This window comes from Amborella trichopoda, chromosome 4, assembly GCF_054954075.1.
Source record: "Amborella trichopoda isolate Santa Cruz 75 chromosome 4, AtrichopodaSantaCruz75HAP2 v2.0, whole genome shotgun sequence".
Taxonomy (NCBI): domain Eukaryota; kingdom Viridiplantae; phylum Streptophyta; class Magnoliopsida; order Amborellales; family Amborellaceae; genus Amborella; species Amborella trichopoda.
In genome coordinates this window covers 26786368-26798031 of record NC_142339.1, presented here as the reverse complement: position 1 = coordinate 26798031, position 11664 = coordinate 26786368, and the positions used below count along the sequence as shown (strand labels likewise).

At 40.0% G+C, this 11664-nt stretch overlaps 1 protein-coding gene across 8 annotated transcripts in view; it reads left to right on the top strand.

Annotated features, from left to right (window-relative positions):
- The first annotated feature begins 3186 nt into the window (after positions 1 to 3186).
- LOC18424757 (Plasma-membrane choline transporter family protein) overlaps positions 3187 to 11664 on the top strand; it is a 46247-nt gene continuing 37769 nt past the window's right edge. For all 8 annotated transcript variants that reach the window (XR_016053434.1, XR_016053435.1, XR_016053436.1 and 5 more), the window contains exons 1-2: positions 3187 to 3687; positions 10276 to 10745. Coding sequence is in view for 3 of the 8 variants with exons in the window: in XM_088863940.1 (XP_088720066.1) it covers positions 3631 to 3687; positions 10276 to 10745 (527 nt within the window). In the remaining 5 variants the exon portion in view is untranslated. The remainder of the gene's footprint in view (positions 3688 to 10275; positions 10746 to 11664) is intronic.

Here is an 11664-nt window from a genome sequence, read left to right as displayed (position 1 = left end):
ATGCCAAGCCTAACGACCCAAGACGTTTGTATAGCTCGTGCCACCTAAACAGCCATGATGTCAGACTTGGGGCTGCCCTCAAGGTGGCAAGACTTCTTCCTACCTCCAAATCCAAGGTCAAAGGCAAGGCTACAGAGGTTCACACCATCAACAAAGCCCCCATGCCTCTTAACTAGCCTGACCTTCAAAATCAATTAGACCAGGGCCGGACTTCTTAGGGCAAGAATCCAGGCCAACACAACTAAAGCCCGTCCAAAACCTAGTCTAAAGGCTCCAAGAGCCGAAGCTCGAGCCACCACAACTCATCCCTTGGGGCATGTGCCTTGAGTACCCTAGGCGTGACCCTGAATCTAATTTTGAGTTTTATGAGTCCTTCTCAACCAAACATCTTAAGAACCTACCCATGGTCAGGGCCTTCCTTCTTACGATGCACTAGCCTTGCCAAACCTCGTGGCCCATCTCGAGCCTTGGGTCGACATCCTACTCAAGGCCAATGGACACCTCCTACTCCGGACAAACATAGTCATGTCAGTTCCACCCATTAGGACGGCGTCACCAAAAATCATTTGTCCTGAACCACCAATTGTCCTAGATCTAGACATGACCCACCTCAAAGTCCACACTACCATCACCCACAGGCACAATAACTTCACGCTGCCCGCAGAAGGTCTACTTGGCCCCTGCAAAACCCCATTATCCACCCAATCTGCTGCACTAGCCGGCTTAGTCTCTTCTGGAAGAACCTCTAGCCTATAGTCACCACCATCGGAGGCGGCCCATTCAATCCCCCCCGGTGGTGCGCTTCCAACCGCCGGTTCAAGCTTACCAGCCCCCGATTCCACCTGTCAAGGTCATCATCATACCTGCTCTTGTCACCCTCTGACACAACCCCCTACCACCTGCACCATCTTCTCAACTTACTTCGACCGTCTTGCAGGCCCAACATCCTCCCTCTTCAATTCTTACACAACCCACATCAGCTGCCTCACCTGCATAGCCTACACAATTAGCTACAGGCAACCAACAAGCTAATGAGGTTAAGGCCTCTCCGCGAGCTAAAAGGCGAGTTGAGCACATTCAAACTGTCCTTGGCAAAAGTGGAAGTCCCCGCAAGTCTCCCACCTAGATCTTATGTTAAGGATGTTCTCAGGGATGTCAAACCCCTTTCATCAGGTTTCGTATTCCCTAAGTTCGAAAACAAGAATCACGTCACTACCTGCTAATTGTCCCTTCACTTGAGGACAAGCCTCACCGACTTAAGGCCATGTTTCAGTACACCCTTCCGGGACAACCCCTGACCTGGTTATGAGAGGTCGTCACTAAATATCCCGATTAGACCCTTGACGACATGTTTTGACGATTTGTTGAGCAGTGTTATAGGACCAAGCAGTAGCCATTTAGCCTTGGGGAATTGGTTACAACAGGATAGAACTTAGGCGAGTCATTCCCCAATTTCACCAACAAATTCAGGAATGCTACATCAAAAGTCATTGATTGAGAACTACCATTGAGGTCTCACATTAGCATGTGCTTGGATAAATCTCTTCCAGAGCTCATGAACTTATTTAGCCAAGGGTTGTGGCCCTTCTCCTTTCTGCAAATGATCGACCAAGTCGAACTGTAGTAAAGGCCAAAGGTGGTTTCTATATGTGTGAAGCCCAAAAACCTGACAGTGGCCGCACCATCCCAGATAAAGCTCAAGCGCAACAACAACAACAACAACAACAAAACAACAAAAACAACAAAAACAACAAAAACAACAAAAACAAAAACAACAGCAACAACAGCAACAACAACATCAACAACAGCAACAACAACAATAACAACAGCAACAACAGCAACAACAACAACAAAAAAAACAAAAAAAACAACTAAAACAAAAACAACAGCAACAACAACAGCAATAACAGCAACAACAGCAGCAACAACAGCTGGTGCCCAAGTAGGCCAAATTGTTATAACACCAATTGGACCCCAAGCTCATAATAGAAACAACCAGCATAGGGGTGCCAGTAGGAATGACAACAACAATAATTACAAGAAATAACACAAATGTTGGAGGCAAGAGGATATATTCCTGAAAGTCAAACTCCGATCATCTAAGGAATCCCTCTCCAACATTTTGAATAAAATCCTATGGATAGGACTCACTATCCCCTCTAATCATGTCCAACTTAAATTTGAGGTTAAGGACAAACAAAATGGCGCAACTGGAACTGAAATCATACTCATAATAACGAGGACTGCTTTAATTTAAAACGCCTTATTAGGGAGCTCCTAGGTAAAGTAGTCTTTAATCACACTCCCATCGACACACAGGTGGGGGCATCTAATCAGAAAATGGGTATCTTTGCTAATCCACTTCAGATAACGGCAAGATGCTCAAAGAAGAACCACCTAAGGAGGTTGCCCCTAACTCATTGGACATCATGATGCTCGAGAGCAAGCCACTTAAGGGGAACTTCGAGAATGCAATTCTCTCTATTTAGGAACAACAAGATACCTAAGGGAACGTACTGATTTGCCCTCACGACCTCACCCCTTACAAAGAGGAAGAACAAGATCAAGACCAATAGTTTAACATCATGAGGTTATTGGGTGATATTGTGTGCATTCCACGCTGCCATACTAAGACGGCATCATGGGTGGCCAATCCAAGTTTGCACTCGGATCCAAACAGTTTTACATTATGCAGTAAGACAGAGTGGTATAGTTTAGAGTCATGTGGCTAGGGCCATGTGTCATACAGTTTAACGTCATGCTACATGGGCATGGGTTTTTGTGAGACTTTTACTCATGACGATCTATGAGACCGCCATGTCCATCATTTGGGAGCAAGCGCCCATAAGGGTTTTTATCATCTTTTCTTATTTTATTTTTTTTGACATTTTTGCATGTAGCACCCTTGCAGGTTTTCTCTACAACCGTCTTTTCTCTCTTCTTTTTTGTGGTATATTCTACCCATAGTGGCCTTTCATATGTCCAATAAATGGATAGTATGCTCCTCCGTAAGATGTATTTTGGGATTGCGTGGTACAGTGAGGGAGTGGTCCGCAATGGAGGGGAGAAAAGTGGAGGTGGCATTTATCACGTGCATACTGCAGTTCACTTGTAATCCGGTGCCCAGATCTCTCTCTCTAACGTGACAAATAAAGTTTAACAAAAAATGCCCTGCTCTTATTCGATGTCTGATCTCGCTCTCGCTCTCTCTGCACGGGTAATCTGGTGCCCAGAGCTCTCTGTCTGTTTCCCTAATCTGGCACCAGAGCTCTCTATTCTCTCTCTATCTCTAGAGTCTAACAAATAAAGTTTAACAAAAACTCCCCAGCTTTGTTTGGAACTGTGATCTCTCTCTCTGCGCTTTGTTTCGAATTGTGATCTCTCTCTCTGTATCGTAACGCCTACCTTCTTGCCCACCCCTTCCTTTTCTTCTCTGTCTCACTTTTCTATGTTCTTAGCCGTTGGAGATATTAAAGGGATGATGAGTGCTTGATGCATTCCCCTTGCCAAGCAAGTTGGTTATCAGTGTCCTTGTCAGAAGGCCGATCTTCGTAATTATTTATTGCTATTCTTTTGAAGTTAATTTAAATTTGTGGAGAGAGAGAGAGGAGCCAATGAGAGCGAGGGGACATGCAGAGCCCATCCTACGACACAGATCGTTCCTCTTCGGTTGCTACTAGAGAAGAGGTGCGTTACCCAATTTCCATTCCTTGCAATTTTCATTTTTTGTTGAGCTGTTTGTTTCTTCACTTTTCACTTGTTTCTTCTTTTCCTGCTATATGGTCATTAAAATCCTTGGCAAGTCGGTTAGGATGGTCAAGTCAACCATAAATGGGCTACCCTGCCCTTAATCTATGGCCAAACTCTGCACTTCAGATGAATTGAGCTTTCAGAGTTAAAGGATTTCTGTATTGGAACAGAATTTCCATGAAGGGATATGTGATTTGTTGATTTGGTTTTGGTCTTGTTGAATGGTTTTTTCAATCAATGCAAGTAGATCTTGTAAGTATTTTTGGATGAGTTCCATTGGTCAAAACATTTCGTACATATAGTGTAACCCCTCTTGCATACAATGTTGGAGTTTCAGTTCTTATGAACGTTAAGATGTTGTTAAGAATAAGAAATGCTGTAGTAAATGTACCTGTAATTCAGCAACTGTGTGCATGCATTGCTGACCAATATATATATATATATATATATATATATATATATATATATATATTTATTTATTTATTTATTTTTATTTTTTCCATTCTTCGCTTGGTGATTAAATCTGAAACAGAAAGTAGAAGGGTTTCTCTTTCTCCCTTTTGGTTATCTGATGATTGGCAAGAGCAAGTGTGGGAATGTAATGGATACATGTTTAGTTCCCACAATACAGGTTTGCCATTTCCAAATATACCGAAATTGAAAAGAGGCAGTCACTATGAAAATCAAAATAGAACAGAAGTGGCATAATTAGCTAATATCTATCTGGAAGATGTTTTCTCGCTTAAAATAATCACAACACTTGAACACAATGCCTTGAAATCAAATTACAGCAACATAGTCCAAAATTTGAGCTCTCAATACAATTTATATACACTCAAAACTCACATACATGACTTCAAGTTGGTCCCAAGACAGGTCCCACTCAAGAAAACAATTTGGAGAATGAGACTACAACACAAAATTCATGCATCATGAAAGATTAAACAATATTTAAAATACTCAGACCAAAATACAAGACAAAGGGGGCTTATGATATCATTGTGTGGGATAGAATGGGATAGCACGTCAATGACAATGGTGGGACTATGGTGTGTCAAATCAAGCATATGGATGGGGATATTTTGGCATAGATAGGGCTACTAAAAATGAACTTCTAAACTCACTAAGAGGGGCTTTAGCTTGCCATTATACTATGGGAAATCTCAGAAAATATCATCCAAAATAACTCAAGGTAACTAACTTGAAACTATGCCAAAGATGTATGATGATGAAGGCATATATGGGCTATTCAATTGGGCATGAAATACTCTAGGAAAATCAACATAAAATAAGCAAGAGGGATGAATTACCTTGCTACTATGATGCATTTACAGCAAGAGGAGGAGGTTGAAGATGATGAAAACCTTGATGCTACTAGCCCAAAAGAAGACTAGAAACTACTGCGCACCATAGCATTCTCATACTAAACCATGGGGGTGTGCCTCTCTCTTTTCCTCAAGGGTTTCTCTCTGAACTTGGACCATAGATAAATAGCATTCAAGGGGTGAGAAGGAGCCAAATTCCTTGCCCTTCATCTCACACAATGGCTATCATATGTGTGGATGTGAGTTTGCCACACCCGTATCCCCTCTAATCCTAATTCTTCTCCAAATTTCCCATTATAACATATAAATTGAAATTCAATTCGAACAGACATTTATACCAAATCTCCACCACTGATCTACATGATCAATGTACAAGAAGTGTGAGAGAGACATAGCCCTAGGTGTGGCATCACACCTCTCTTTTCTTTTCTCTCCTACTTTATGAAATTCAAATTTCAATCCTTATGATTCTCTCTCTTAGTTGGCAAGCTTCATATATGTGTCATAACGCACACATATGTTGTCCTAAGACACATGTGTGTCATAAGACTCATGTGTACACATATTTGTCCAATAGAAATCACACACATAAAACGGAGTTAGAAAACCTTGATTTCAATTTGACAAAGCTCCATAAATCATAGAAAAAATCTACATGGCACTACACGTGCAAAAATTCACATCAAAACCATAACACACAAACCAGACATATCATCAATATGCCAAACATCAACCAAGGCACATGCCAATCTAGGCTGTTCACATCACCCACACGTCAGTAATATGTGGTGATGTGGTAGCCACATGGCATCAATTGGTCACTCGCCATTGGTCACTCGTGCACCACGTGTGGCTGTCCTCAATTATCGTGAAGCCCAGACAAATTTTAAAAATTCTATTTTCTCATCATTCTCAAAAATCAATTTTAATTATTCTCTAGCATTTTAGGACAATTTGGCATCACAGAAAAATGTACTTAAGGAAAATTAGGATCCTTTAGGAGATGGAATTCAGACTAGGGCACTCCACTTGGTTAGATCTGCAATCTTGATTCATTTTAGCAAATTAACCCAACAAGACCCATGCCCCACTGACTTTAGCAGGGGCCCATACTTGGCTTATCAAAGTCAACTCGATAGTTGGCTGGACTTCGAAATTATAGTGGATTGTAGGTGCACCCCCAAGGACACACACTCTTGCGGTTGTGGGTGTTCTCTCTCTTAGCCTATGTGCATAACTCTTTCAAGTGGATCATACCTTGAAAGAGTGCCTTCCTATTTGCAGCTGTATATCCACATAGTTTAAGAAGACTTGAGCTCAAGGGTTTTGGCTTATATCCTCTCATGGCCTCGTTTTTTCACAGAGGTCTCATTCTCAGAATAGCTCTCAAGCTATAGACAGTCTCAAATCCTCGTAAATGCTCATGTCGTAGCTCACACAATCCTGAGGTATGCTTTTGCCGACCGTGACTAGAGGAGACCCTCAAACCTCTCGGTCTAAAAGTCCCCTAAGCATTCAATCCTCCTGATTTGGGTTTTTATAACTCTTAAGATCCCAGTTTGCAACGATCTGGTGAGACACAAAGTTCTTGTTCACTCGCTTTTTGACCAAGAACCAACATAGAGTGGTGGGTCAAGGCCTTGAAAGGCCATGATTCCAACAATATATGACTCTAAAAGCAGTAAATTTGACTCAGAATTCTATCTGTTTCTTGAACTGATCATCTTTAAACCATTCTTAATGAATCTCAATTGAGCATTCATTAGGTTGAATAAGTTGTTGGCCATTTGAGTTTATATCTGGAGGTTTCTAAAACTAATGTAAGATTGTTATAATTGTTTTCTGTTTCTTATTTTTGAAGACCCTTTAAGCTAAAGTTAACCCGACTTGAAGATGTATATTGTTTCCAGTTAACTAACAAAAAAAAGGAAAATATTTCTTTCAATATGTAAGCAGTTGTGTTGATTTTTGTGATAGGATCCCACTAGGCATGACTATACTCAACAACCCAAATGAACACAATAATGCCAAACTTTGATCCTCTTTCTTCTTCCTTGTGCTCCAAGTACGAAATTAAAGGAAAATGGTTCTCTATCCTTTCATTATTCGAACTCCTATTTATACATTCAGCACTTTCCCACATACCAACAAGTAATTCAACTTCAAACTAATAACTAATCTATTCAAGTTGCCGAAACCAAATAACTCCTAAATCTTATTTGAAATATTCAAAATTCAAATAGGTAACTATCTAACAACCCATTCTAATCCCTTAGTTATAGCTACGGGTTCCCTAACACCCTCCTTCAAATCAACCTTGTACTCAAGGTTGGAAGTCTAGAAAGTGCTCACCCCTTACCTCGCCGGATCATCTACCCCCTAATCTACATTGCCATCCAGCATAAATAGCTATTGATACCTAATCTACATTGCCATCCAGCATAAATAGCTATTGATACTTACACCTATGGACGTGCGTGAACGTTTTGTCGTAATTATACTAGAGGCACTCGTCGCTACTCTCCTTCATGTCGATCCAAGTGAATTTCTTAATTGCAGGTCCTGCCTTAGAGGTTGTCGGCAAAGGTGGGATATCCTTTTGCCAATTAAATTGGTTTTTGCATTTGAGGCTAAGTCGTTATAGTTTTTCTTCTTGCATCTGTGCGAGGCCAATCATTTCTATCAAGATTGTGGGCTCGAATATCTATAATTGGATGTTATTACTTCCTTTAGATCTCTGATAATGCAGTCGACCAAACCTTTTCGGGCCATTTGTCCACCCAATTCCCATTGTTCAAAATGGGTTTGATATTACTGATCTGTTCTTGTTTGTTTGAATTTAGAGAGCACTACATCGAAATCTATGTATTTTTTGTGGGATCGCTGTAGAGATGGAGAGCTTTAACCAATTTGCCCATGTTAGAGTTGTTTGCGTCTTTTCATACCACTGGTACCATTGAACTACATCTCCTTCCATGTGGAGGGATGCCAAGAGAACATTTTGTTCCTCTGGCATATTCTGGAATTTGAAGAATTGCTACGCACGATATATCTACCTGGTTGTATCATCATCACTAAGCTTTGGAAAATCTAAATGGGTGCATCAGACTTGGATCGGAATTTCACCGTCACCATTGGGAAACATCCCTCCATTTGACGCATCTATCTTAATCATCCTGCTCCAGTTGACTGACTGATTTGCAACATCTTTTGGCATTGAAGATGCTAGCAGCTCGTAATGAAGGTTCATAGCTGCGATGGTCTCACGTATCCTCTGCAGCAGCCTTGAGTGTTGCTGCACTTTGCCTTCTAGCTTATTCATGTTTTCTTCCATCCATGCATGTTTTGAGTCTTCTGGCCTTCTTTGGGTGTACCCAAGCTTGATGCTCTGATACTAAATGATAAGATCCCACTAGGAAAGAGCATACTCAGCAACCCAAATGAATACAATAGTGCCAAAGTTTGATCCTCTTTGGAGGGGATCTTCCTCCTTGTGCAACACACACAAAATTAAAGGAAAATGGTTCTTTATCCTTTCAGTATTCAAACTTTCATTTATGCATTGACCACTTTCCCAACTACCAACTACTTATCGAACTTGGGACTTGTATCCTAACCTAGCTAAAGGAGATAAAGACTTCCAATAGTACCAATTTAAATTAATAACAAATCTATACAAATTAAGAAACTAACCCAAATTGTATAACTCCTAAATCTTATTTGAAATTTGAAATTTATTCAAATTGGTAATTGTTTAACTACCCATGCAAATTCCCTAATTATAGCTAAGGGTTTCTTAACATTCTATCTTGAATATTTAACTTACATAGTATGTTCATTCTTACACTAATGTTATCTTTTAACTTTTAAGTTCTAAAAATGCAAGACGACCTTTTTTACTAGTTTGCTAATTTGTGTTTGCATGGCTTTTATGAAAGACGCTATAGATCTTTGTTACCAGGATCTTCTAAGGTGGGGGTTGCTTCCACTCCAGAAGCTTGATCCCCCGCTCGAAGACATGGGATCTCGATTTTGGGCAATTCTTGATATATTTGCGATCTTGATACGGGAAATCAAGAAACTCTATCCCATGCAATGGGATCCTATGCCCAAAATCAAGGTTCCATGATCAAGCGGAACCACGATTCCACCAACTTGAAATCGAGTGTCGTCTACTTTGGGGTCGAGTTTCACCAGCACGTTTTTTGGTTCTTATATAATGTAGTATGGATCTCCAAATTTTTATGACCTATCAACTTTTCGAATGCTATGATTTTTTACATATTTTGCAATTCGCAGCTTTACACGCCTTGTGAATTGTGACTTGCGTCTAGTCTCAAAGAAAGCAGCAAGAGTGTGCAAGGAGAGAGAAGGAAGTAGTTGGATGGCGATTCAAAATTTAGTTGTGTTGTGGTTCTAGTGAGGAAGGAGGTTGTGATCAATACGTTTAACTTCCTTTGGGCTAGTTCATTGGGTCCTGTCCACCTTCCAAAGTACTATCACTTGTGTGTTAGTCAACCAAATCGAGCCGCTCATAGGTTGCCTTATGGGTGATGGAATAACATGTATACTTGGAAAATGCGAGGTCTCTCTTGTATTTATGTCATTGATCCCTTAGCAATCCCTGATGGAGGAGAGCTATTGGGAATTATATATGGCAGTGTCTTCTCTTTTTTCTTGTTGTTTAATGGAATTCTCTCCCTAATTACAATAAGTAGATAAATGAACTTTGGGAACCTCGATCCTAAACATAGCGATTTGCGATCCCATTCAGTAATGAATTCAGTCTTTTGCAGATATGGATTGCTCCCTAATAGTCAGGGATCTCGATCCCTATACCTGAACATTTTTCGGACCTTGTTCTCCCAACCACAAATCTGAGAGCCTACCTCACCTCGCGCATCCGATACCGATCCTAGAGCTCTTGTCGCTTCCGTTCCTATTAACTATGCTACAGATTTGTGGTCTAACTGAACAAAGCATGGAATATAGTAATGCAGTCTACTCTTTGTTTTTTTTAGTCCAAGCTTTTAGAAATTGGAATTATCTTTGCAGATTTTATTTGGTTCTTAGGGGCTAAAAATAGTCTCCAAGGTAGTTTACCTCCAGAAGATCGTGGGATATTTCTCAGTCTATAGGTGATGGAAAGAGGGCCATGCAAATGATTTTGTCCTAATGCATACATTACTTTATGCTCCAGGATGGTCAACTAAGCCAAAGCAATGATGGAAGCATCACACCTTCTCTTGGAAGAATTTCAGAGCCTTCTAGACATTGGAGGGATGTTTTCTGGTTGGGTATCTTTGTTATACACTTGGCTGTGTTGGGATTTGTCCTTGCAGTACTTGGACTAAATCGATTCAAGAAGTTGGATAGATTCAAAATCGACCGATACACATACAAGATTATTGAGAATGAAGCAGGACAGACAGAGACATATTGGCCTTTTTATGCTTTAGCAGCTGGTATTGGTACTTCGTTGGGATGGGCTTGGTTGTCACTACTAGGAACTCGTGCAAATCAAATGATGAAGATTTCAGTGCACATCTTGACAACTTACCTTGCTGTCATAAGTGCATTGTGTTTCTGGGACAAGCAGATTTTCTGGGCTATAGCATTTGCTATTGGTGCTGCTTTACAGTTTATGTATGTCATGTCTGTGATGGACAGGTAGGGTCTTCTTCTCTTCTATGTTGTTTTGCTCTGCCTTTTTCTCTTTTATCTTTCTTTATATGCAACTCCTGTCCCTTTTCCTTTTAAGTCAATTATGGTTGCCTACTAATATCTCTCTCATGCTCTGCCTTCCTAACTTTTTCTGTTAAAGACATTCATATTCTCTCTTCTTCTATTTATTTTCCTAATTGCGAGGGACAATTTATATGTCTGCTATTATTTATGCTCATCAAAATTCCTTAAGTTCTGTTGTTTATGGATTTTTAATATGAATTTTTAACACTTGTTATGTCCTTTGTAATCTTTTCTTAAGCATGTTTAGCAATCTACAGCTCTACTAGTTCCTCGAAACACTTACCTAAAATAGGACAGAAACAAATTATCACAGTCAGAGGTAACAATTCTTGTGTTAGAAATCCTTCTTGAAAAGTGTGTGGCTATGTAGAATTCCAAAACATATTTTAATTTTTTTTTGCTTTTCTTTATTAAATAACTGAATTTATACTTACAATTGCCACATTACAATGCAGCTAAACTCTAGGATCTTTAACTTTTACTACAAAGTAACATTTTATTAAAAAAAAAGAATTCAAACCTATGAATTCAAACGTACAATATGAATTCTAATACAATTAGGAATTCTAATCTAAGGAGTCCTAGTCTAAGTAGGAATCCTAATCCAAATAGGACTCCTAATACAATGAGGACTTCTAACACAAATAGGAATCAAGAACTGAAAATAAAACTAATAAACAAAAACTGGGAAACTTGCTAGACCTTTACCTAGGGTTACCCCCTTAAGACATAGCATATGCCACACCTGATTACCAGACTGATAGCGTACTTTGATCCGTTGGTCTTGCTGAATCCTTCGAACCTGGAAGCACCTTAGGCCATACCCTCTAACTAAATTGGG